The 26764-nt window shown below is 35.2% G+C and overlaps 3 protein-coding genes across 3 annotated transcripts; 2 read left to right on the top strand and 1 right to left on the bottom strand.

Annotated features, from left to right (window-relative positions):
- Positions 1 to 13488: 13488 nt before the first annotated feature.
- On the bottom strand, positions 13489 to 14243 carry LOC149259465 (uncharacterized). Its single transcript, XM_089375858.1, has 3 exons — positions 14060 to 14243; positions 13776 to 13874; positions 13489 to 13644 (listed from the first exon to the last, which is right to left on the bottom strand). The coding sequence occupies exons 1-3, from the start codon at positions 14228 to 14230 to the stop codon at positions 13489 to 13491; spliced, it is 426 nt and encodes a 141-aa protein (XP_089231984.1). The 5' UTR covers positions 14231 to 14243.
- Positions 14244 to 16790: 2547 nt separating this feature from the next.
- On the top strand, positions 16791 to 18696 carry LOC149259464 (replication protein A 70 kDa DNA-binding subunit A-like). Its single transcript, XM_089454202.1, has 4 exons — positions 16791 to 17059; positions 17175 to 17577; positions 17692 to 18246; positions 18406 to 18696. The coding sequence occupies exons 1-4, from the start codon at positions 16791 to 16793 to the stop codon at positions 18694 to 18696; spliced, it is 1518 nt and encodes a 505-aa protein (XP_089310328.1).
- Positions 18697 to 22762: 4066 nt separating this feature from the next.
- Positions 22763 to 24432, top strand: LOC149259463 (chaperone protein dnaJ 8, chloroplastic-like). The gene is made up of 3 exons (XM_089454198.1): positions 22763 to 23011; positions 24078 to 24146; positions 24325 to 24432. Exons 1-3 carry the CDS (start codon positions 22763 to 22765, stop codon positions 24430 to 24432), a joined length of 426 nt encoding a protein of 141 aa, XP_089310324.1.
- Positions 24433 to 26764: the final 2332 nt, after the last annotated feature.

Raw genomic sequence — 26764 nt, 5'->3', positions numbered from 1 at the left:
GTTATTATATCGTGTTTATATAGTTGAAGACTTTTTAGCTTACAGTGAAGAATAAAGTTGAGAGCATTTCAGATTTTTCCTTATGGTCACATGATTATGGAGTGTTTTGGAATGGATTTATTATGGATTTATGTTATATTTGATTAATTGGTGGTGTCTGTAGTGTTAGGATTCTAAAATATTGACAGAGATGGTAATATATTATTATTTATTTGCATGGTTAATATGATGAATAATTGTAGAGTTTTTTGACTTATAAATAGGCTACATCATAGATAAATACTATGGGAAAAATTATGGGTGTTCGTATATTTGGAGCCTGAAACTACTAGTAACTTGACCAAGTCAAGTTTACTTGAAAAACCCTAATAATCGCCTCCTTAAACTTGACTCCAAGAGATTGATCTGGTCTCATTCATCAATCATCTTATCTGAGTTCTCACATCCCCCGTTCAAGCATGGATACCAATACACCTGCCACCTTGGTACCTCTCTAAGTGGTCATTCTACAACTTTATTACTCCATGCACCACTGCACTGCATGTATGCCTGAGAAAGATCTTAATATTTTACAACTATGCATTCTCTCGTGCAACATGTATGCTTGAACATCAAGTCTTACAACTTCTTAGGGAAATGCCTTGGACCAAAAATCCTTCAGGTGTTTACTCATCACACATTGGCTCCTTCAACACTCTTTACTCCATATTTTTTCTTTGCATCCATCTTTGTTCTTTTCATCCATATGACCACTCTCGTGACTTCTTTATCTAGCTTAATCCACACCATGATCTACCATTTTAACACAATTTCGCCTAGCACAACTTCTATCAATTCGGTGGGCATCATTATTTTCTTCATCTTCTTCTTTTTCAAATCACAATGGGCAACATCATTCACAACACATGCACACTCTCTTTGGATAAGCTTCTCCAACATCGGCTATGATATTCATGACTCTGGTTCTGATACTAGCTGGTAGGATTATAGAGCACCGAGAGAAGTGGTGTTTAAAGACATTGTTGCTTGATCTCACTAGTCAACAAGATGAATAATTTGTTGGAAGAATCACCACACCTCTATGGAATCCATAATTTCCACCCTAGGGATCCTAGTTATTGGTTTGGAACGTTTACCAACACCTGCAGGTTTTGGTGTAACGGAAAACCTCTTCATGGTATTAGAGCCTGGACCCAATTTCGATTCCCTCGAGTTGCGTTTGAGGGGGGGGGGGGGTTGGGTTGGAAGAATCACCGCACCTCTATGGAATCCTTAATTTCCACCCTAGGGATCCTAGTTATTGGTTTGGAACGTTTACCAACACCTGCAAGTTTTGGTGTAACGGAAAACCTCTTCATAATTATGAAGGTTTTGGGCCTAAAAATAGGCTACATCATAGATATATACCATGGGCAGAACTATACGTGCTCGTATACTTGGAGCCTAAAACCACTAATAACTTGACCGAGTCAAATTTACTCGACCAACCCTAACATAAAGTTAACAGGGAAGAAAGTTCTATGTTAATAGTTATATATGTAATTTCATAAATTTATATTACACTTGATTTCTGGTTAGTGGTAGAGTTAACGAGAAAGATTATGTATTAAAAGTCATATATGTAATTTTTATAAAAAAATGATTCTTAAAATATTATAATAATAATAAAAATAGTTTGTATGAAAGCAATTGTCAATTTATTAACAAGTACAAATTTATTATCGTGTTTAATTTATTTATTAGCTAATATGAAAGAAATTTATATAATGATTAATTATATAAGTAGCATTTGCAATATCAATATAGAGTGTTTGAAGTAACATTTTTATACTAATATTGAATGTTGAAGTGCCAAATAGTAAGATTGTCACATCAATAATAGTGATTAAGTTGACTAATATTAGAGTTTTACCATCATCTAACATTTTCTAAATAAAAGAGGGTTAAATCACATTATGAAGTTTAATAAGGAATAAAAGAGGTTTATGTCATATTAATTTTTTCAATAAGGAATAAAAGAGGGTCATATGTATATTGCGTAGGTTTTAGCTTATGCAATAGGTGCTCAACCATGTTGATTGAGTTTTAAAAAAATCATATTTAGGAAATGTAAATGTGTCTATGGATTCGCGTAGGTTTTAGCTTATGCAATAGGTGCTCAACCATGTTGATTGAGTTTTAAAAAAAACATATTTAGGAAATGTAAATGTGTCTATGGATTCCTAGTACATAGCTTAAGTTCTAGGTTTAATTAATGAATGTTTATGAGTCTCAATCATAGGCTAGGTTTATGGTGTGGTTGTTATGTGTGCGTGTTTATGTTTATGTAAATTCACGTATAAAAGGAAATGCATTAATATAATATTCACATAAAATATTTATTGTTTATGAAACAAATAGATTATATAATAAAAGGGAAAGTGAAAAGGGGGTGGATATGTAGATTAACCTTGTTGTGGGTTCTTTGGTAAGTACTAAGTTCTTTCTTTCTCATGCCTGCTTATAATCCCCTACGTTGATGTTCTCCAAGTACAAGTTTTCACATTCTTATGCAGATAAAAGATCTCTTCATTTCTTCATAAATCATTCTCCCATCCTATAATCAACTTTCCTCTCCCATGCTATGAACGTTTTCTCTCTCTTTTTTTAATGAATAAATCAAAGTGAAACCATCACAATTATGCTTATAATGGTAAGAGAACCCCATGTAATTATGGTTGGTAAGTTGAACATGTGGAAGATGAGATTTACTAATCAATATATGAAAGAAAATAGAATGGTTTGGAGGGAAAACCCATGGTTGGAATGTTCTCATCAATTGAACTAGATACCATTAAATCCATAAGTACATTATTGCTACAAATTAATACTTTTAGGTGTGTGTTTCTCATCAATATTGGGGAAATAATAGTTTAAATTCATTATGCCTACACTTAAATAATAGGAAGAGAAGGAGATCCTTGGGGATTTATTGATTAGAGAAAGGAAAGATCTCAATTGCATTATGTAGGGAAGTGGAAGAGAAATCCATTATCGACTGATAATTGGATGAGAGCCTAAAGTGTTCAATAGTGAGTGGCTCGACTATGTAATGAGAGTAATGGACTATACTAATTAATATTAAAACCCTAGAGGGACTTCCTTCACCCTAGTGGTCTCATTGTTTATCTTGGGGATGGAATTCATAACTAATTTTTTTCAATGGGTTGGTAAATGACTCGTTAACAACTAGTTTGATAGACTTGTCTTTAATTACATATAAGTATTCATATTTATCTTTATGTGGAATGTTTTTTGTTAGAAATTTGCTAATGAATGGATTCATTATGTGCAATGTTGATTCCACTACATCTTTATATACTCATGTGAATTTTGTTTTAGATTGATATTAGAATTGAAATTCAACTTCATAGATGTTAATAACAAGAAATAATTTCATTAGTAGTGCCTTTATCGACCATAGGGGATTTTGGGAGCTGAAAATATTGCACTCTAATGTTTCATAAGGAATAAAAGAGGGTTATCTCCTGTTGCAATGTTTGGTAAAAAAAGAAAATATTGTCTTTTTTTTAACCATAAAGAGTAAGAGCTATATATTAATTTGCACCCGTACATGGCCAAAAACGGGGAGAATTACATTAAAGTGAAGAGCCATCTAAGGGCCTCTATAATTACATGATGTTCAGCCTAGCCCAGAGTATTCTTTCCCAAAATACCAAAATGCTCCCTTAATACTTACCTATGGATATACATTCTACAGTACTAGTTAAACAAATATTTACAAGTGTAGTTTGACATAAAAAATTTGCAAAAAGAAAACAAAAGGGACTTGTTACTCCTCCATCAGCGCCAAACTATTGAGATCTATTCTAGTGGTTTCTTCGTCTGACCTCGGGTTGTTCTCGACCAGTTTGAGTTTCAGGTGCTCAATTTGTTGTCGCAGAGCATCCAATTCGTCTTCCAAATAACGACTACACTCATTTTTGTCTATCTGTTGCTCCTGCATTTCCAGCAACTCCTTCTGTTGTTGGTGGATGCACTTATGTATAATTTCCAATCCTTCCTTAATTTCCACATGTTCCTTCTCACAACTACCATAAGCACGATGAATCCTTCCACCCTCCATCGCAATTCGCCCAGGCATCCTACCCGTCTAAGGTCTGTGGCGGCCCCATGAACTAGACAATGAGCCCTCCTACTTAGAAATGCTCACCACATTCATTTTGATAGTGGGGGGGACCAAAACAACTATTGATTGAGATAATGAGAACCCGCGACCCGAAAATGATCCAATTATGCTTCTGACAGGTTGCAATTTCTAATGCAGAGTCACCACCGAGCTTAACTAACGGAATAACATACTCTTATTTGTCAACAACGACTGTGTTGTCACCCTCTGCTACACCCAACTCCTTCCTCTGGCTTCCCTCTGTGCAATTAACCTCCACCGTGCCTATTAATCTGTTTATGTCACTACTCAGACTACCTGGGATCCCCTGCCACGACCATTAGGATTTTGAGAAATACCCCGAGACAAAGATAAAGAAAATCATGAGGGAGGAGATCAAATCATTACTCAATTTATAGAAGATGTTGGTCCAAACTCTGATGCAAAATTGATGAGGGGTACTCATTATGCTGATATCCCAATGCTACACCATTATTTCTCTGCTCGATGAAGCGTCCATCAACTTGTCCCACTCCATCTTCCCTTGCACGAACTAACCTTCCTGGAATAGAGGGATAAAATGCTCATCACCCTCCCCATTATTTCAGATGTTTCCTTTTTTGTTTCACTTGCTGCTGCAACTAGTACGAGGCACTGATGTCTGAGTTCTCACGTCGATGAGCCTCCCAAATCTAAGTGTAGTACGAGCATGAGGGAAGAAACCACGCTACATCATAATCCCTACTTCAGAGAAGCTAATAGGTGGGAGGATGGGTAAGGGGAAATGAAAAACAATGGGACAAGCCTACAAGGGCAGGGGGATAAGCGATGAGGGGGACAAAAAGGTGGCGACCAGGGTGGCAAGGGAGAAGGGTGGTAGGAGAAAAGGAAGGGGAGGGGTATGGGAGGGAGGGTGAGGGGGAGGGGGAGGGAGGAGAGGAGGAAGGGAAGGAGGGGGGAACAGGGGGAAATAAGGGATGAGCTAGGGTGGTGGGGCAATAAAAATACAAATGTTCTCTTTTATTAGGGAATGTAGACTCTGCTATCAATATAATGATATTCATAACAACTTATTAGGGAATGTATACCTTTCCCACTATACCATTCACTTTACTTCTTTCCTTAGTCATCTGACAGGCCAAATTGGCTTGCATGTCAACTTCCTTATTATTTCCTCTTAGGATATGGAAAAATTTAACTCGATCAAAGAGAGGGATCATGCCTTGGGATCTTTTGATGATCTGGTTTAGTTTTGTGTTTTGGGATGTTGAGTTGTATTTCATATGCTTTATGATCAACATGGAATCCGCTATAATTTTCATGTCCTCGATGCATTTTTTTTTTTAGCTGTAGAAAGCCCGAGGTACAACCCATAAGCCTCAGCTTGATTATTTGTCTTCATTCCCAGGTCCCATGCATATCTGTCTTCTATGATTCAAAAGAAAATATTCTCTTAAACTATACAATTATGCTTGTTAAATTTTAATCAAATTAACTAATATTGATAAAGATTATTAATGTTGACTAATATTGAGGTATGTTGAATAACATTAACAAATGTTTACTAATGATAACTAGAATAAAATAATGTTAACTAAGGTTATCTAAGTTTATTAAGGTTTATGAATTTAAATTAGGCTAAGTAAGATTGAATAATAATGAATTATTTGGTTAATTTGAGGGCTCCAAACTATGTTTTAGTCCAAGAGCTCGACTATGAGAATATTTCATTTCAGTACAGAGTATGTTATGAAACAGGGCATGTAATTAAAAACTACCCCAAACATTCTCAGAATAGAAAATACCAGAAAAAAATCTCGAAGGGCCAAATGGTGATCACTATATGGTATTTAAAGAGCAAGAGCTTTAGGACAAGAAAGAACCAGAATACAAGAAGGAAGCATATACAATCAAATAATTCACATTTGCGGAAACATAATCTAAGTAGGAAAAATCACTTTCCAATATGGATCCTTCGGTCACCAATAAGGATTCCTCAGAGGCAACGTTAGTGGAAAAGCAACAACTCATCATGGAAAATGGATCCCCTCTAGAAACTACAAGGAATATCGTTGAAAAAGCAACTTCTTGGGAAGATTAGGCAAATGAGGAAGATTTCAAGGATATTATTGTGCACTTGTCAAAGAGTGATACGTCAAAATTTGTAGAAAATGCGGGTTGGATTCAAGTTGGGAAGAAAGGAAAAAGTTTTTCACCAAGAAAACCAAGAAGTTAGTCTATATCAAAATAAAATTATAGTGAAAAATGCAATGTAAATGTGTCTGTGTTTTGGGGGTTTTTTAGAAAAATCTAAGATGGAAATTGACTAAAGTTTTTGTGTTATGGAGAACTCGCTTGAGGGTTTGGATTGAGCCTCTATGTTCAATCTCATCTCAAACCTACAAGAAAGATTAGAATATGTAAAGATTCTAACTTTGTAATCTATTTTTTTTTAATAATACAAATCTCTACCCATTTTGTCTAAATAAAAAAAAATTTATTTAATTCATATCAATTTATGTTAATTAATTCTATATTAATATTATCTAATGTTAAAAAAGTTCACTTAAAGTATAAATTAAATTTATTAAAGCCATGGTTAAAATACCATTATCATTGCCACAAAAAAATTTGATGTATCATCACCACAGGAAAATTGGTGTTCACTTGAAAAAATTTACCATGTAAATTTGGAATTCTAGGTGGCAAAAACCTTCCACAAAATAATAATTATTCTCTATTATAATATAATACACCACATTTATTAAAAGCATATCCACATAAACTTAAATTTATTTGATTAAAAACACATTAAAAGAGGCAAAATGACTCTTTGCTTCCGTAAAAGCATAGAAAGTCACAAATATTTCTAATTTTCTTTATACATTTAATTTAATTTAATATATTATATTCTAGTTTTCTGTCTTTAAATACACATATAATATAATATAGAAATTCTAAAATAAAGGATTAGGTATGCGTTATTCTTTCCCTCATCAAACTATGTTTTAGATATTTCCAATTTTCTGTCTTTGAATACACATATATTATAATATATTTCTAGTTTTCTTCGTCTTTAAATACACATAATATAGAAATTTTGAAATAATAGAGTGGGTATGGTTTGTTCTTTCTCTAGTCAAACTTTGTTTTAGAGGGACATTGGAATTGAAATTCAATTTATGAGATGCTAATAAAGAGAAAGAATTTCATTGATAGTAACTTTATAGGGGAAGAGGGGATTTTGGGTATATGACAATATTGCATTTTAATGTTTCATGAAGAATAAAAGAAGCCTATGTCTTTAGGAAAGTTTGGTATCAAGGAAAAAAAAGGAGGGTTGTAGATTAGATTATTTATGTTATATTTTAGTCAATTTCAATATTGATTTTTATATTAATAACATTAAAATGAAAATAGATGATAGAATAAAATAATGTTAATTAAGGTTATTAATATTTATTAATATTTATAAATTTAAATAAAGTTGAGTAAGTTTTTTTTCCAAAATTTAATATAGATTTTTAAAAATAATAATTTTAAGTTGTTTAATTGGCGATGGAGTGTCTTATGGTTTTTCAAGGTACTGAATTTATTTATGCATTCAAAATTATATTTTAAAAATTAAGAAATCATGATCTCCCTAATAATTGTATTCCCATATTCCAAAAAAAATTTTATTTTCTCTAATAGTTAGACTATGCCATAAAGAATTATTTGATTTATGTAGGCTCATGTTAATTAATTCTATATTAATATTAACTAATGTTGAAGAAGTTCACTAATCTGGGCTATTGTTAACAAAGTCATAAACTGTTAATTATTTTTACTGAAGTTATTGTTAAAATACAATTTCCATCACCACAAAACTTTTGGCATTGACATTTGAAAACATCACCATGTAAAATTCTTATCATAAGTTGGGTTCATATTTGAAAACATTACCACATAAAATTCTAATCATAAGTTGTAAAAACCTTGAAAGAATAATAACTAGACTAGCCATATAAATTAAATGGCTATACCACATAAAATTATAGAATTAAGTTGTAAAAACCTTGAAAGAATAATAACTAGTCTAGCCATATAAATTAAATGGCTATACCACATAAAATTCTAATCATAAGTTGTAAAAACCTTGAAAGAATAATAACTAGTCTAGCCATATAAATTAAATGGCTAGGAAGCACAACAATTCATAATAAGCATAAAAACACTTGCTTCATCATATATTGCACATTGCTAGAATAAAAAAAATCATGAAAATTAACTAAATTATAAATTTATTCTCATTATTATTGATAAAAAAAATCAATATATACGTTATTAACTATAAAGATTCATGTCAACTTTATCAATTCTTAATCTATAAATATGCTTCGTTATAATATTATAGGTCAATACCATGGCTTATGACATGCTAAAAAAACCATAACTTATTTATGATACTTTACTTTTTTTTTTTTAAATTAATGAATTTAATTAAAAGAGCGAAAAAAACAATAACTACTTTGGAGATAAATCTCAACCTTTGATATGTGTATAGTATTAAGAATGTTATATGGAAGTTAAATTTATACCATCCACCTAATAATTATAGATAATTAAATTAAATTATCGAAATCCTATTCTAAAAAATGTAGTCTAACTTATAGACAAAATAACCTTTTTCACTAGAATCCAATGATACAATTTCAAGCAAGAATGTGATTTTTTGTTGCTTAAAATATATTTTTGAATACATAAATGGATTCAACAACCTAAAAAACTCTTGGGGCACTGGAATTCTACATATTAAACAACTTAAACTCAATTTTTGAAAAAACTCTATAGGATTTTGGTTAGAGGTAACCATAAAAAATGTTGTGAAAAGGGTCATTTCGTCTATAACTTATAGATGAAATGACCAGTTCCACTAAAATTTTTCAAGTTAATTTAACCAAAATCCACCAGAAATTTTAATGTGTAGAATTCGAGCACCCCAAGGGTTAGACTACACTACATAGTCTAACTTATGAAATGACCATTTTCACGACATTTTTTTAAGCTAATTCAACTAAAATCCACCACAAATTTTCAAAAACTTGACTTAAAATTGTTTAGTGTGTAGAATTCCAATGCCTGAAGAATTTTCAAGGTGCAAAATCCATTTATGCATTCAAAAATGTATTTTAAATAACAAAAACTCACATTCTTGAAATTGTATTATCAAATTCCTAAATAAATTATTATTTTATTTATAAATTATACTATTTTATTATTATACTTCAAAAAAGTCAAATTCAAATTCAAAATTACTATTTAAAAAAAATGCTATAAGTTTAATTACTCTTATGCTATGATAAAAACTTAGAGAGTCAAAGTCAAACTTATTTCTAGTTTTATTTGTCTTTAAATACACATAATATAATATAGAAAGTAACCCAAAAAGGCCTCGCAAACTTTATAAAATAAAGGCTTGCATATGCATTATTCATGTTTTGGTGGAAATAAGTTCACATTGTAAAAATTATGAGCGTGGTACTTTTGGGTGTTTATAATTTATCGAATTAAACATTAGATTTCATGTTAAAACGGTTTCATTATGTGTTATAGGAAAACTATTAAGTGCTTTCGAGATTTTTCCTTTCCAGTCCCAAATTATAATTTGGGAAATATGAAAGAACTATTCTCTCATTTTTATCTTGATAGAATTATGTATTCAGATTAGACTAAGTTTATAGGTTAATAGGTTATGAAACTAATAACATAATCTAGTTTACTTGTTTTGTAGGTACATAATAGAAATTTACAATTAATTAGGTCATATAGTTAGTATTTCCTGTCATATAGTTAGTTATTCTTTCTTCAAAATGTTTTGTCTATTATGGTTGAGATTTTGAACTCATATGTATATCTTGATCTTTATATATCCTTAATATAATCTATACTGCTTTTTCTCTCTGAAAAAAAAATAGTTAGTATTTCCTGTCACTTAGTTTAATTATTAAATTTTAAAAGTTATGAACTAAGTATTTGACATATATTTGGGTATTTGAGCTCCAATTTAAAATGTATTTCTCTGTAGTTGATTGTGTGAAAAAATAATGGAGATTTTTATTTTTTTTATTCATATTATTTAATACTCACTGAAATCATTGGAGCCAATGCAAATTATTTCATATTCTTCATCATTAATGAAAATTTATATATGCTTAGCATGTTCTCCCATGTGCAACTTTATTATTTATTTGCAAATATAATTGGAAATTTGTATTTGATGATTTTTTGTTAAAAGAAACACATCAATGTATTTTTTTAATACTATACTCATAATTGTTTTATAATTTGAAGCTTATTGAAAAGTTACAAGCTAAAATTTACTTGAAATTTAATTAAAACAAATGTTATATAGTAGCTAGTACCCGTTGCTTAGTTTAAATATGGTTCACCGGAATTCACTAAAATCCAGCAATACAATTTCAAGATTTGTTGTTTTTTAAAATACATTTTTGAATGCATAATTCTATTCAGCACCCTGTGGGGCACTCCAATTATACATTTTAAACAATTTAAACTCAAGTTTTAAAAAAAATTGCCGGATTTTGATTAAAATTAACCATCGCCCATTTTTAAATAATCTATCCTTAGTGAATTGATTCTCTTATTAAATTAGTGAATTAATATACTATTAAGTCCTATCTTAAACTAAATAAAAAATTGTCTTATTAACTTATCAATTTTAATTTATTTAAATAATCTATCCTTAGTGAATTGATTCTCTTATTAAATTAGCTAATTAATATACTATTAAGTCCTATCTTAACCTAAATAAAAATTGTCTTATTAACTTATCAATTTTAATTTATTGTAATATTCATAAATTACCTAAATAAATTTTTCTTAATTTTGTTTAAAAATATTATTAATTAACTTTAATCGCAACTTATCTTTCTTGACCAAATTTATATTCACAATAATATTTTTATTATAGCAATCTTCCTTCATTTATAGCCTGTTGATGGAGTACCCAACTCCTTTTCATTGTATGTAGCTATAACAAACTTCCTTTTATTTTTCTCATAAAATAATTTTAAAAGTAAATAGTAAGGTGATCAAATTGTGTTAATGCAATTACTTAGATTTAAAATTCAAAACTTAAAATAGACAACAATTTCATAACATTTTATTCATATTTTTTTAAATATTATTTTATTTATTTTTTTAAAGCTTAGATGATATTCTAGTGTTTATATTAGAGTTTATTTTTAATTTAATATTTTATTATTATTACAAATACTTTATATTGTAATTATTTGACTTTTAATTAATCCGTAAATTTTTCAAAACAATTTATAAATTATAAATTTTACTAAAACTTTTATAAAAATTGAATATATTTAAAATCTAAATTCTTATTATCTAATTCATGGATATATAAGATAGGACTAACTTTACATGTTTTTAAATAAAATTGCCAATAACAAAAACCATTTAAAAAATTAAAAATAAGAAAAAAACAACCACTCTTACCAAAGGTCCTGACCATTATTACACCGAAGGTGTTTATAGGGGGAGGTGCTTTGGGCACTTTCGTGGTCTGTCAAGAGCGTATACAAAGAGGCCACGTGTATGTAGTGTTTTCATTTATTTTTACAAAATTGCCAATCCTTCAACTCTTGTATTAATTGCACTTGCAAGCCTGTGACCAATCAACACTGTCACAACCAGTTCAACTTGACTTCAAATTGTTGGGCATCATGGCTTTAGGAGAATGGAAATCTGGATTATTTTCTAAATTTCAACGCGGGAAGATAGTTGGTGAGCATAAGTATATGTATATTTAAAATAAATAATAAAAACACCCTTGAAACCAAATTGCCACACATGGTGTAGACCAAGTAATAAACAACACAATCATAAAAGTAAATGTAGGAATGAATGCTCAGCTCAGGGGAGCCCACTTAGATGACACTGATATTTATTATTTCCTTTGGAACAGACTTTCGTCGTCCCTTTGTCTCCCGTGCTGACACGTGGAGAGTTATGCGATTGGCGTTAAGCTGCGGACGATAAGGAAACAACATACCCTTTCCCGCCGCATCCCGTTCCGTTCCGTCGAGAGACCCACCGCTGGCCCCATTCATGCCGAGCCCTCTTGTTGCAGTGAACTTCTTCACGTTTGCGACTTGCAATGAATCGCTGTCGTGCTGAGTTAAGTTTTCTGCCAGCAGCCGCCCTTTCCTTTCGCCCACCATAAATCTACCAAGCGGCGCCTAAGTAAAAGCAAACCAGGTTGACAGTGGGGACCTGAGCGAGAATGTAGGTAACCATCACACAAAGCCCGGCACTCCAGAGTAGGGTAGTAATGGCGCATTCTGTTGCGGTCCCTGTTTTGCGGTTCTGCGGTTTCCGTGCTTCCATGAGCGGGAGCCTTCTTGGATCAAACTACCGGCCGTCTTGGATCAATCTCACAAAGTATAGCACTGTTCACGAGCGGGTAACGGAGCTGGAAATCGAACCGGAAGAGAACATCTGCAGGACATCATTTCTTCCAGATCAGGTCATCGTCTGTCTCAGTCCTCTTTAATTTTGAAGCTCTCTCAGTCCTCTTTGTCTGTATTGAAGATACATTAAGTTTTGGAAGGTTGTTGTTTGATTTTTATGTTTTTAACTCCCTGAATGGCCTTGTAAAGGTACTGATCCTCTGTCGAAGCTTATTTCTCTTTTGATGTCCTTAATAACGAAAATAATTTGATTCTCTGTGTAGGAAGACAATATTAAGGTCTTCAACGACTCGTAGGATGTTCTTGTTTAGCCTTTGAGGACCTTGAGATATACATTTTTTTTCTTTATAATATTCTTGAAATGCCATTTTGTCCGCTGAAAATATCTTTCAATTCTGTTATTCAATCAGCATTGAGTCCTTTGGATATTTTCGTTTAATCTCATTTGTATATGCCTGCTAAATTGACCTGTTGAATGAAAATGTTGGTCTTTTTAGCATTTCGGCCCTTATGATCAATTTCCACCATACTGTTCTTATCAAAAGAACAGAGAATACTGCATTGAGTTGAATTCAGTGCTTTCTGCTGCTAAACTGGTCATAAAAACGTTCCTCGTAGTTTTGTTATTGCAATCAGCATTTATTTCTTTGGATTTCGTTTAATTTCATATGTATATGCCTGTAGAATTGACCTAGTCAATGGAGATATTGCTTGTTTTAGGATTTATGGTCGTATGATTAATTTCCACCGTACTGTCCCTATCAAAAGAGCGGGGAAGGCAAAAAATCACAAGTTACTTTGATGTCTAAGAATTATGCAGCTAGGGAAGAATACTTACTTCCCAAGCAGACCTATTGTGAAGCCACAGAGGACTAAATAAGTTCCAAATGCCATAAAGGGAATATATAAGTCTGGAGCATTTATATCATAGATAGGTGGCTTGTGTGTGAGACCGCCTGGAATCTGCTCAGCTATCCTTGTCCAATGACCCTAAAAAAACACAGTGAAAACATAAAAAAAAATTAAACTTATGTATGATTACAAACATTCTCAAGCAAAATGAAAATACTACCACTATGGGGAGATGAATTTTCAGTGGAGTCAGATACTTTGTGACTTACCCTGTGCAAAAAGGGAAACAGGATTACTTTCAGCTTGTTCTTCACATATCGGTTGTTCACTTGAAAATAATATTGTGGATGAGAAAAATATTTGCTGACCTGCTCATAAAAATCATCACCTCAGCTTATTAAGAGAAACTTTGTCAATCAGAAGAAATTAAAAAAGGAAACTATTCTTGCTGTAAACCCCTATCCATGGAATCAATTGACTCATCTCTCATTTTAAATGGAGACCTATTAGAAATTTCAAAGTGATTCAACTAGGATAAAAGTGCAACTCATACAATGCTTTGCACATTTTCTGTGCCACTTCCAAAAATTCTTTCCCCATATGCACCTAATCCATCTCGAATAAATCCTGAAGCAGCCCCATAAAATGCATTATTGAATGGATTTGGTGCTGTGTTCGATGGTGGTCTCTGCATGCCAGGCTGTCCTCCGAGGTCTTCATACATGACTTTGGGTACCTGTAACAATCAACCAGGTAGAATAAAGTTAAAAAAACCACGTTACAACCCATAGTTGAAAACTGTCCTCAAATAGAGATGAGATAGCCAGAACTCCACTTCTATGGAGAAAATACAGAGTAGAATTGGATCTGACTCCTTTTGATAACTGCCTAGCTGGAAAATATTCCATGGTTTACTTTATTGGTAAATTTCAGTTTATAAATGTTAAAATGAGGAAACATGTATGCATACATGTAGAGGCTAAGAGGAAGTTATGCACATTACATCAAATGCATTATTGAATGGATTTGGTGCTGTGTTCGATGGTGGTCTCTGCATGCCAGGCTGTCCTCTGAGGTCTTCATACATGACTTTGGGTACCTGTAACAATCAACCAGGTAGAATAAAGTTAAAAAAACCACGTTACAACCCATAGTTGAAAACTGTCCTCAAATAGAGATGAGATAGCCAGAACTCCACTTCTATGGAGAAAATACAGAGTAGAATTGGATCTGACTCCTTTTGATAACTGCCTAGCTGGAAAATATTCCATGGTTTACTTTATTGGTAAATTTCAGTTTATATATGTTAAAATGAGGAAACATGTATGCATACATGTAGAGGCTAAGAGGAAGTTATGCACATTACATAATGTACTCTTTCTTCTCCTTGTGAGGGATTTTTGTCGCGTCTGTTTATTGTTTTTTATTAGTAGTGATAAAAATTGTCATTGCCCATTGCTAAATCATAGAACAGTCTTCTACTCTTTCTTCTCTCTCTTGTTCCATTGTTCCAATGATGTGCATTTTTTTTTATCATTATAAGGAATTTATATCTTACTATTTCGCTTCATGTATATCTTATATCTCACCTACTCTTTCTTATCATTGTAAGGAAGTTATTTCTTACCATAATTTATACCAATCTCTTGTTTCGCTTCTTGTATCATATTTTGTTATAATTGATTCTTATTAGGAGAGGCACAAGTCGTGATAGGGAGGAAGCTATGCACATGTAATTTGCCAAGGGACTTTCTGGTGCTTAAAAATTAAATTGCCACATATCTCCGCTGGTCTGTCATGAGCGTATTAGCTGTTAATTTGTTAATGTTTAGTTTCATGGCACTTTTAATGAGAATTATTGAGTAGACAATTTTGCATCAAGTACTCTTCTCTTCTTTCAAGAAACAAATATGTAGCTTCACCCAACCAGCTTTAGACATACATGCACACACAGCTAGAACAGGTATAATGATGATGGTTCCCGAGCTAGGATCAACTCCACTGCATTACTGGCATGTACATAATTAACGTTTAACTCATCATTGCTACCGAATTATACCTAAATTTATTACTAGGTCAACTCATCCTATTGTTAAGCACTCACCCCAGAACACAGTCCGTAGTAGGGGCAAGTTCTCATGATCTATCTATTTATTGGGCTGAGGCTCCTCCCTATTTCTCTTCAACATATGTCATTCTACTCTGAATTCTGCATGTGTGGTGCGTAAGAAACTGACATACTAACAATACCAGTAGACAAAACATGGTGTGAGCACACATTTTTAGAGCAAATTTTGATTGTGCACACCTAACGATAGGTAGGAGGTGAGGTCATTCAAAGCCCTTCCTTTCAGGTCATGAAATTACATGGGTTAGTAAACTCCATTTCCCTCTTTTTAACTTTGTACAAAAAGAAAATCGGAATTGAATTACTCCTCTTTTCCAGATCGCTGCATTTAGGTGGGTTGGTCAGGCTGCAAATAAATAGAATCTGATTGATGTTATGGTCTGGCCGCTGTTTTCAGGGTCATGTTTCTGACAAGAGGGAGGAGCCAGATAGCTCTTATTACAAACATGAGCTTGGCCCCATATAGTTCTTCTATATGCATGGACTGAAGGAATGTGTGAACTTTCAGATTCAATAACTATACATGGTGTTGGAATAACGTGTTCACTATATGCAATGCCTGCTATTCAACATCCCTAAAATGTGCAGAAATGCACAAGCACAGTGAGTACACCCGAATATAGCATATTAAAGAAAAAAAAATTGTGCATTGTTCACAGGATACTTAATATATCATAAATTATTACAAAGCCATATGGAGTCCAGTCAGCCTTTTAGAAGGGTCTGCAAAGGGTAAATTAAGTGAGTGAAATACATGGCAAATGCCTCGATTGAACCACATCACTTAATGTGTAGGATCAATATTAGGATTGGCTGAGCAATGTTCCTATTTCATTGATGTTTTGCCGACACTGTAAGACTATAAGCATTTTTGAGCCGCTTGAGGTGCTTCTAAATTCCAACAATATGTAGCTTGTCCCTGAATCAAATAACAAGCATTTTCTTAACGTGGATTACCTTGGGTGGTTAATATGAGAGGTTATTCTCCTCCCCGTGTAGGTTGTGCCCTTATTATTGTTTCACCATTAACAGTTAGCCTTCTTAGATTAGATTTTGCATTCATGTCACATCTTCTTTGACTATAATTCTGTATTATGGTGAAATTAATGAATTGCAGGTACTCCTATCACGGGAAAAAGAAACCTCTTGTTCTATTATGGAGACAACCTTGACACCGAATGCCATTCCTCTATTGCTGAATGGTTGCACCGAGATTCAACCACTACTTCAGATAATCGATGCAGGTTCTGTTACCTCATTGAAAACAACATCCTCGCACTTCCACATTACTCTATCTGATGGAACACATCAACATAAGACTTTGCTACCATCCGCATATCGCCCACAAGTTGTCTCTGGAGACATCCAAATTGGCTCAATAATTCTGCTCAAAAAAGCAGCTTGCACAGTGCTCCAAAACTCCTCGTAAGGCCCACCATTTGAAATCACCCTCTTTTACTTTTTCCCGCCTAGCCGTTTTTTTCATCAAAAGAAGGAAAATGGAATATTTATTAATTCATTTCTTACTTGTTTACATAAGGTCCATCCGAGTCGTTGAGCTTGAAGTTGTGAAGCGCTCAGCAGCGTTGATGAAGGACACATCGACACTGCAACATGCACAGGCGGGTTCAGCCCAATTTAGCTCTTCGTCAGCTGAAGATACCTTGCCCTCTGTAGTTACTCCACCAACTACGGCAACAACTCCAACAATTCCATTCACGGCACTCAACCCTTACCGAAAATATTGGTCTATCCAAGGTAGAGCATCTGCGAAGACATCATTGAAGGCATACAACAATGTGCGAGGCTCAGGAAAAGTTTTCGGATTTGACCTTATCAACCGTGATAAGGAAGAGATCCACCTTTCTGCATTTGCTGAACTGGCCGAATCTCTTTACAATCTAATTCAGGTTGGGCAACTATACATTGTATCAAATGGCACAGTAAGAGAAGCAAATCCAAACTACAACCACCTCAAGAACAAATGGGAGATTTACTTGTCTGCTGCTTCCACTATCAATCCATGTCCTACAGATGATCCAACGTTTCCCTACCAGAGCTTTCACTTCAAGAATATTGCTGAAGTAAAAAGTGCAACTCCAAATACAAATGTGGATGTCATTTGTGTTGTTACCTCCACGTCACCTGCATCCACAATTCGACGAAAAGATGGAAGTGAAACATTAAGGAAAACACTCATACTGAAGGACAAGTCGGGTTTTAGCATTGATGTAACATTATGGGGAGACCATTGTGACTATATAGGACAACATCTTTCTGAATTCTATTCTTTCGACAACCCACCAATTCTTGCAATCAAAGGAGGCCGCGTTTTTGAATTTAATGGCACCACAATAGGGACGATACCAACGAGCACTCTCACAATAAATCCACAGGTTGAAGAAACTCAGCAATTACATGCATGGTTCCGTGAAACCGGCTATAACTCTTCTTCTCCATCTTTGAGTAGAAACTATGGTGTTGCTTCGAAACGTGCCCTGCCACGAAAGACGTTTCATGAAATTGCTGGCATGCAACCCTCTGATAAAGCAATCTGGGTTTCAGTTCGAGCAACAATTACTGCTCTTCATATGGATGACTTCTACTTTCTAGCATGTCCACTAGATTTCAATGGAAAACAATGCATGAAGAAGGTTGTGGAGCATTCTAACAATCTTTGGCATTGTACAAAATGTAACGGTGACTTCCTAGAATGTGACTACCGTTACAAACTTAAAATTGAGCTACATGACCACACCGGGAATCTACAGAACGTCACAGTTTTCAATGATGCAGGGAACGAGCTCATGGGCATCACGGCAAAAGACCTGTTCCTACTTTCTATCGAACCAACTGATCTACAGGAAATTTGTGGCCGGATTTCAGGGCACCTCTTCCAGCTAACACTTTCCATTAAAACAAATTACTTCAACGGTGTTCAACGCTTGCAACCAATACTGATCAATTCAGAAGAAATTCAATATTCCTCTGCATGCAAGGAAGCACTCACCGACATTCAAGAACTGTCCGCTTCAAAACGAACTATTGTTCGCCGCCTTTGAACTTCTTCTTAGGGCTTCATCTACCACGCCTGTTTGTACATAAACAAACATTTCCACACAACTAATTGTCTCATCTTTGTAAATTACACACCCATGTTATTATCATGAAACCTGTAGTTCTCAGTGCAAATACTCTCTTCCAGTCATTCCAACATATGTATGTTTGCCATTTACATCTTACATAATATAAATATCAAGATTTGTAAAGAGTCACTACATATGTTTCTCGTTCATTGTCTACATGCTATACATTGATCCCTTACTTGCTAAGCTATGCATTTTATTGCTCAAACATGTCAAACAAAAATTTTTTGAAGAAGAAGGGAACAAAATATTTTTAGTCTTGTTTCTCTCCTCTCAATGATAGATGCTGAAATAACATATGATTTCATAGCATTCCTAATTGCATGTTTTCCCTTCTACCTAATCTACCTACCTTCACCGATGTTGAACTACAAAAAAAATTAAATCTATGTTCAAAATATAATGTTTTAATTTCACAATGGATGTGCACGCAATAAAATGAGATACCAAACATGCACTACTTGTTTATGAAAACTAACAACTATTACTTGTACTTGTTTAGATATGCCACCAAACAATCAAATTGCGGCCAAAAACAAGCGGCGGCGTATTCTTTATGCACAACAAAAGGACCAAATAAATGCACGACGTCGACTACTTTATGAACAGCACAACAACCCTACTACTTCCTCTACATCCCTTCCCACCTCAATTGCCCTCCCACCTATACAAACCAACCCACCACACGTTCATCATATCCAATATAACCCTCCTCTTAACGAAGAACACCGTCGCTTTCGAGAAAGGATTGATGGACTTTCTACCTTGCATGTTTGCACAACATGCAAGGAAGCATACCCAGGAATGAAAACAAAGCTCTTCCACGGTAGACTCTCTTGTTCTCGGTGTGCATCATCTAAATCTACCAATCGTTTTTCTGAACTAAACAACATGGACCCTGGAGAACAACCCTGTGTCCTTCACCAATTAACACGAGTTGAAGAAATGCTCATCGCATGTGTCAACCCCATTCTACAAGTCACTCATTCCCGTGGTGGTCAATATAAATATAGTGGCCATACAATTAGCTTCCCTCAAGATATCACCAGTATTGCCAAATACTTACCCCAGCTGCTCTCTGACTTAGACATCCTCATTGTGAAAAGGCAAAATCCATCTGAAAAGGTCTACGAATTCTACGTTTGCAAATCACGTGTCCTTGCAGCTCTTGAATACAAAATAAAATATGACCCTTACTACCGTGATGTTCAATTGAATTCATCTGTAATTTCTACACTGCCAGATCTCCCTACAGACATTTCTTCTCTTCTCCACAGTGTAACCACCTCCTCTTTTGAACCCCATCAAACCACTACTGATTCCACTTATAATCCCGATGTCATGCTACCTCCATTAGAAATCCAACCCTCTTCTTTCGTTCCAGTCCTCCCAAATTCATGTACTGAGCGTGACCACATTTGTAACTATTTGCACTCAACCCATTCAAGTTCAACAAGCTTTATCGATTGGCCTCCAATATCTCCAACTGCTATAAATGAATACAACACCATCGGCCTCCTTGCCATGGCATTCCCCACACTCTTCCCTACAGGCATCGCAATGATCATGCAACCAAGACTTACAAAAGTTGAAATGCATGAATATGCTTTGCACTTGCTGCACTACCATGATAACCGCTTTGGCCAACACCCAAGATTCCGCTACTATCTTTATAACATTCTAATGCGCCATCGTAGCCAAGCAACAGCCAGTGTTTTCGTGAAGAAGTACATTGAGAACAACTTGCCAACAACGGTATCAGACCTACGCCAGTGTCTTCATGACTCTCCGGATTCAAGATTGCCAGATCAAATAATGAGGTTTGGGTCAGCACTACAAGGAACACGGTCTTTCTGGAACAAACGCCGATCTGAGCTGATTGACATGATCACGCAAATAGGAAGCCCAACATTCTTCTTCACTCTCAGTGCAGCTGATACTAAATGGCATGACTTGCACACAATCATGCCCACCAGTGTTCCTACCACTTCAGTCAACCCCTTCCAATGGAAAATCCAAAACATAATTAAAAACCCACATCTAACAGCCCAATATATGCATTGTAGATTTACAATTTTCCTTGAAGAAATCCTTCAAAAAGGCCTCCATGCAACCGACTACTGGTGCAGGTATTATTTAATATACATATCCCTCTACATTAATTTTATACATTGCATATACATGTATTAACTAAATGTACCCTTCATGTTATATTCAGATACGAATGGCAACATAGAGGATCCGCACACATTCATGGCTTCCTCTGGCTACAAAATGCACCAGACATGGACACACTTGATTGGGACAATGCATTAGAAGTTGCTAATGCACAGAAATATTTCGACCACTACGTAACTGCTTGGAATCCACGTCAGGCAGAACACCGAACTATTCTGCTCCACCAGTCAACAATTCATAACCCGTGTCTCCTTGACACAGCAACAATATTCGCGTCCAATCAATTTGAAGACTACACAGAGCTTCTCAACAGCGTTCAACGTCATACAAAGTGTCATGAATCTTCTTGTCTTCGTAAGAAAGACAATGTGCTTAGCTGACGATATGGAGTACCGTGGGAATTGAAGTCCACTTCTTCACTTTTCATTGATGATAAGGGTCATAAAACCTATGTCCCTGCTCGCAATGATGAAAGATTGAATATTCACAACGCCGATCTACTCTCTATTTGGAGAGAAAATGTTGATTTCCAACTAGTCCTTTCTCGCCATGCTGTATTGAAATATATTTCAAAGTATGCAACAAAAGCGGAGACAAGATCTGAGAGCTACCGTCAAATGATATCGCGACTATCACAAAGTGCCCTTCCAGAAGCACCTACTAGTGGTGTCATCTGAAAACTCCTTACAGAAACCATTGCAGATAGAGACATTGGTGCACAAGAAATATGCCATATGTTACAAAAGCTACCTCTCTCTCTTTGCAGCCGTACATTCCGTTCTTTGAATGTCAACAGGGCTGTTTTCAAACGTGTTTCGCAAGATACTGAAAATCTTGGTTCGACACCAAACTTTATCATTGCATATATGAACAGGCCTGCCTCACTAGAACCACTGCCCCTCCTTGAAGCTGCTCGCTCGTGGTCATATTCTGCCCAACGGAGAAGAAACCAATGGAAACACATATTCCCCCCAGTGATTGTACATGTCTTGCCCCATTACAATGTCATTCCTTCCTCTACTAATCCTTCTTATGCCACCTTCTGTTGGAGTGAATTACTCTTGTATTTCCCATTCCGAACACTCCCTGATGATATCGGTTCAACTGATGCAGAAATTATTGCACACTGGGAACAAAAAAAAGGTGCATATACACCATGGCATGTCCATCGCGAACCCGAAAACCCACAAAGCCCACCTACTGAAGATCAACCTACCCCACACACCCCCCCTGATTCCATGCAGATGAATGAATGGAAAATCCTCTCTCAACTACACCCAGGTTACAATATTGCAATTGATGACCTCGACATGATTGGCTACCGCGACTTTGATGTCAACCACAATTGGTCACAAAATACTGTCCCTCCCCCCTTGCAAGAAACTGCTATCAATTTCATTGAATTCAACCGCTCACCCATTCAAAACCAACATCATTCATTTTCCAACCTTCCCCATGATCATACATTATCCCCTAGCCAAAGCATAGCTTTCACCGCTGTTTTTACACACTTCAAAACCCCTTCACCAAAATCCCCACGGAAGATCATCGTACAAGGAACAGCTGGCACAGGAAAATCCCATTTGATTAAATGCCTGCACGAAGAATTTGTGGAAAACTCGCCAGCCAACAAAAACCCTTTAATGTTACTTGCACCAACCATGTTGCAGCTTTCAACATAAATGCCCTCACAATTCACTCTGCCCTTCATATCCCTATCCAGACAATGCATCCTCTCGAAGGCCAACCGCTCCTACACCTGCAAGAGCAACTCCGTCATGTAGAATACATCCTCATTGACAAAATGAGTTTCATCGGTCCAAAAATGCTTTCTCGCATTGACGATCGTCTAAGAGAAGCATTCCCTCTTCATCGGAATACACCATTTGGTAATCGCTCAATTATCCTTGTCGGAGATTTAGGCCAACTACCACCTGTAAAAGACATTCCTTTATATGCTGGGACATCGCGTGGCACTCCACTTTGGCGCAGCTTCGACATATTCATAACACTTTCAACCGTTTTCCGTCAACAAGGAGCTAGCTCGTCCCAGGTTTCTTTCCGGCAAATACTTGCAAATCTTAGGAATGGAATATATACACTTGAAGATTGGCAACATCTAATGTCAAGAACAAGTTCATCTCTTACACATGAGGAGAAATGCACATTCGACGAGTCCATGCACCTATTCGCAACAAACAACGCAGTTGTCTTGCATAATAAAAAAATGCTCAAACAATTGAACATCCCAGTAGCACTTTGCTCTGCGGAACAACAAAGGCAAAAAAACTCCTACTACAACAGAAGATGAGCACCTACCTGCAAAGGTGCTCTTATGCAGTGAACAAAAAGTTATGCTCACCAACAACTTATGGGTACATGCAGGCCTTGTCAATGGCGCGCTTGGGAAGGTCATCTCAATATTTTATTCAATTGACTCAAAACCCCCAGCATTACCATCCTTTGTGGTTGTTGACTTTCGACAATACAGAGGAACACCGTGGGACATTTCACACCCAACATATGTACCCATTCCTCCCATCACAAGGGGTGCACGCCGTCAGATACCACTTCAAATGGCATGGGCTTTAACGATACACAAGTCACAAGGAATGACATTAGACAAAGCAACAGTGGACATCGGCACTAGAGAACGCCAAGGGATAACATTCACTGCAATTTCAAGGGTGCGGTCACTAGCAGACATACACATCAATCCAGCATTCCCATTCTCCCGCATTGCAAAAATGCACAGGAATCCATATCTTAAGCGTAGACAGCGAGAGGAATCATTCCTTGCATCAAAATCTATCCAGGATAATCCACTTTAGCCAATCATACAACCTGTCTTCCAGAATTACCCACATGGTAAACACCACTCACTACATAACAAAGTTTCACATAGATTTCTTGCTTTTACATTTAATTTCATATGGTTTTATACTCATTTGGAATCGTTTCATTTATTTCGAATATTCAAACGAAATAGAAATTAAAAATGTCAGACTTCACACATTCTTGAGAATTTTTAAGAAAATTTGTCTGGCAATATCCCTGGTCATATATAATGTCAGAAAACATTAATATTGCACTCATATGTTGATATAATCTGGTTACAGTATCATCCTGATGTTTGCAAAGGAGATGTGCGTGGGGTTCAATTTCACAAGATCAATCAGGCTTATGAGGTAAATTGCCTGCCTAAGAGTAATCTTTATCTATATGCATTTTCATTCTGTAATATGGGAGTCTTATGCAGGCCCATGGTTTTTTGATTGTTGTTACTTTTGTGATAATGAGCAGACGTTAATGTCCAGTTTAGCAAAGGCAAAGCAGCAAAGCTAATCTGCTGATTACTCTGTGAAGGGCATGATGGGAATCAATAACGATTATTGGGACGAGTGGGAAGAATGGATGGGATGGGAAGGAGCTGGAACCCTTGATTATTCCTCTCATATTAACATTTATGCCTGATGAAATTTTATCATAGACTGTGTAGGTGTCTATTGTCCGGCCTTGCAAACAGTTATGGCCTCTCCATTACCGATCCCATGTTGACTGTTATGGGCTATCTATAAAGTTCCTGCTATTGGCAGAAAAACAACTGTTTTAGAAAGCCCATAAAGCTTCTTCATTCATCTCCTGGAAATACAATATGTTCTTCTAACTGTATAGTTGATTTTATTTATCTTCCGTTGGTTTCCATAACACAAAGGACTTACTGATCCAGATGAAGCAACAGCTTTCTGAGTTGTCTCTGTTTTAGTGAGTCATTTGATTTGGTCATGGGTCCTGATTATTAGACTACCTGTACATATGTTATGTTCATTTATACTCTCAACTACATGTACATACCTGCGGGATATCTCTCTGGACCATGTGATTATTATGGGGATCTACTCTTCATTAAAGAGCTCCTAACTATTCTTCCTGCAATTTGTAATGACATTCATTTAATGCAAACCATTATTTTGATTAAGAGATCTTTGATCATTGACATGAAATGCTGCCGTTTCATTACATAATGCAAAATTTCTACATATTTGATCCTTGAGACATAATGAAACCGTTTCATTCCATAATGAATTTTTCTATTGTATATCATCCTGAACAAGGCATTATTCTTGGCTGTAACTATAGGCAATCCCTGCCTGTATTTGCAGGATTCAAATGTTGTTAAGTTTTACCATTAATGTTAATTTTATATGTTTCATCTGGGACTGAGATATATTCAATCAATTAGTTTTGAGTATGTGCTTTCTAGATTGTTACCGTGACAAATCTAGGGTAATCCCTGACAAATTATGCTTGGGGCTATAATTGTGGAGCCATTGAGTGCAGAATTGATGCGTAGATCCTGTAGCAAGAGAGATCTGAACTGTGCTACACTGGCAAAGTTAATGAGGGCGATTGAAGTAGGCAAAGTGTCCAGGTTACAGATGTAGCGGCGAAGAGTGGCCAACAATGGGGTGGCACTAAAACTACTTATGTGATAGATACGGAAGAAGAAACTCATCACAATTTCGAAAGTATTCATATTTGCCATTTAAAATGTAAATTCTTCTGATTCCTTTTTCAAGAAAACAGTGGGAATTTATAGATTGTGTTTCTTTGTTTACATTAATGATAAAAGATCCAGACGAAATTCCCTGAAGGCTTGTTCTTTTTCAGGGTTTGAGTGAAAAATGTCGCTGCGTATGTATCCTACTTATGGAAAAGGGTATAAACAGTTTTGGGGCAGCAAAGATTGCTCTAGAGAAAATTCCAAGAAACTGAAATCATTTTAATTGAACTTGAAATTGTAGAAACCTTGAACCCATTTCTTGGTTTGAAATCAAAGTTGAAGATGATTGGTGTGAGTAGAAGGAAAACGAGTGTATGGGAGTGTAGAAGGAAAAATATCTGGAGACACAGATTATGTGAGGAAGCAAAACACAAAGATGGTCTAAAACTATTGTTAGAATTGGATATCAAAGAAACCTGTTAACCTATTGCGAATGAGTGATGCATAAGCAGTGTTATGTGGGGGCAATTGGTGTGTGACCAATGTTCTGTGTGAACTGGCGATCATTGGGAGTTGTTATCTGGAGACACAGATTAGCGTATAACCGAAAATTTTGGTTGAGACTATTTCCATTTTTGGAAAGCCAAATTGTAAAATTCCCTTTAAAGGAAGGATGTGTAGGGATTGCAGAAATTTCCAGAATCAAATTCTTAATGTAAATTTTTAAAAATTCACCTTATATTAAAGGTTTCTAATTTTTTTGAGAGCGCTCCTTCTTCTTTTTAAACCCCTTAAAGGTGGGGTGGGGATGTAAGATATATATTTTATTTGTAAAAATTCAGACAAGTAAATAGAACATTTAAAATATTTGCACTGTTTTGCCTCTTAAAATGATTGAAAATGAAAGTTTGAATTGTATCTTGGACAGAGCATAGATTAATAAGTGCTAAAAGCTTGCTTTGAGGGCCAAAGAAATACATATTGTTTTGAATGTTGGGTTTGCCAAAATGGAATCTAAAACCACTATATTTGAGGACTTAAGTATGTAAAACAAAATGATATAAGTGCTAAAAGCTTCCTTTGAGGGCCAGAGCAATACATATTGTTTTGAATGGTGGGTTTGCCAAAAACCATGTACAACGTTGTAATTTACCTTTTATTTAAAAAAAAACGTGTTATGAATGGTTTGGTTTTGGTTTTGTTCTTCTAATATCAAATGTACTGGTACAGGATGGTCAACGTGGTTATTGCCTTCGTCACTACTTAACTTTATATATGCTTGACTATCTATAAAACTTTCTT

This window comes from Pinus tabuliformis, chromosome 6 (genome assembly GCF_031772625.1).
Source record: "Pinus tabuliformis cultivar Carrire ecotype Pingquan chromosome 6, CPIR1, whole genome shotgun sequence".
Classification (NCBI taxonomy): Eukaryota; Viridiplantae; Streptophyta; class Pinopsida; order Pinales; family Pinaceae; genus Pinus; species Pinus tabuliformis.
This window is presented reverse-complemented; position numbering and strand designations above follow the sequence as displayed.

Excerpts from the sequence above, each read along its gene's own strand:
- LOC149259463 (XM_089454198.1), top strand. The coding sequence starts at position 22,763 with ATGAGTTTCATCGGTCCAAAAATGCTTTCTCGCATTGACGATCGTCTA. Across the intron at positions 23,012-24,077 it reads AAGGAGCTAGCTCGTCCCAG|TATCATCCTGATGTTTGCAA; the intron begins GTTTCTTTCCGG and ends ATCTGGTTACAG. Across the intron at positions 24,147-24,324 it reads AGATCAATCAGGCTTATGAG|GGCATGATGGGAATCAATAA; the intron begins GTAAATTGCCTG and ends TACTCTGTGAAG.
- LOC149259465 (XM_089375858.1), bottom strand. The coding sequence starts at position 14,230 with ATGTATGAAGACCTCGGAGGACAGCCTGGCATGCAGAGACCACCATCG. Across the intron at positions 13,875-14,059 it reads CAGAAAATGTGCAAAGCATT|GTCAGCAAATATTTTTCTCA; the intron begins GTATGAGTTGCA and ends TTTTATGAGCAG. Across the intron at positions 13,645-13,775 it reads TGTTTCCCTTTTTGCACAGG|GGTCATTGGACAAGGATAGC; the intron begins GTAAGTCACAAA and ends GTGTTTTTTTAG.
- LOC149259464 (XM_089454202.1), top strand. The coding sequence starts at position 16,791 with ATGGAGACAACCTTGACACCGAATGCCATTCCTCTATTGCTGAATGGT. Across the intron at positions 17,060-17,174 it reads ACAGTGCTCCAAAACTCCTC|GTCCATCCGAGTCGTTGAGC; the intron begins GTAAGGCCCACC and ends TGTTTACATAAG. Across the intron at positions 17,578-17,691 it reads ACATTGTATCAAATGGCACA|AGCTTTCACTTCAAGAATAT; the intron begins GTAAGAGAAGCA and ends TTTCCCTACCAG.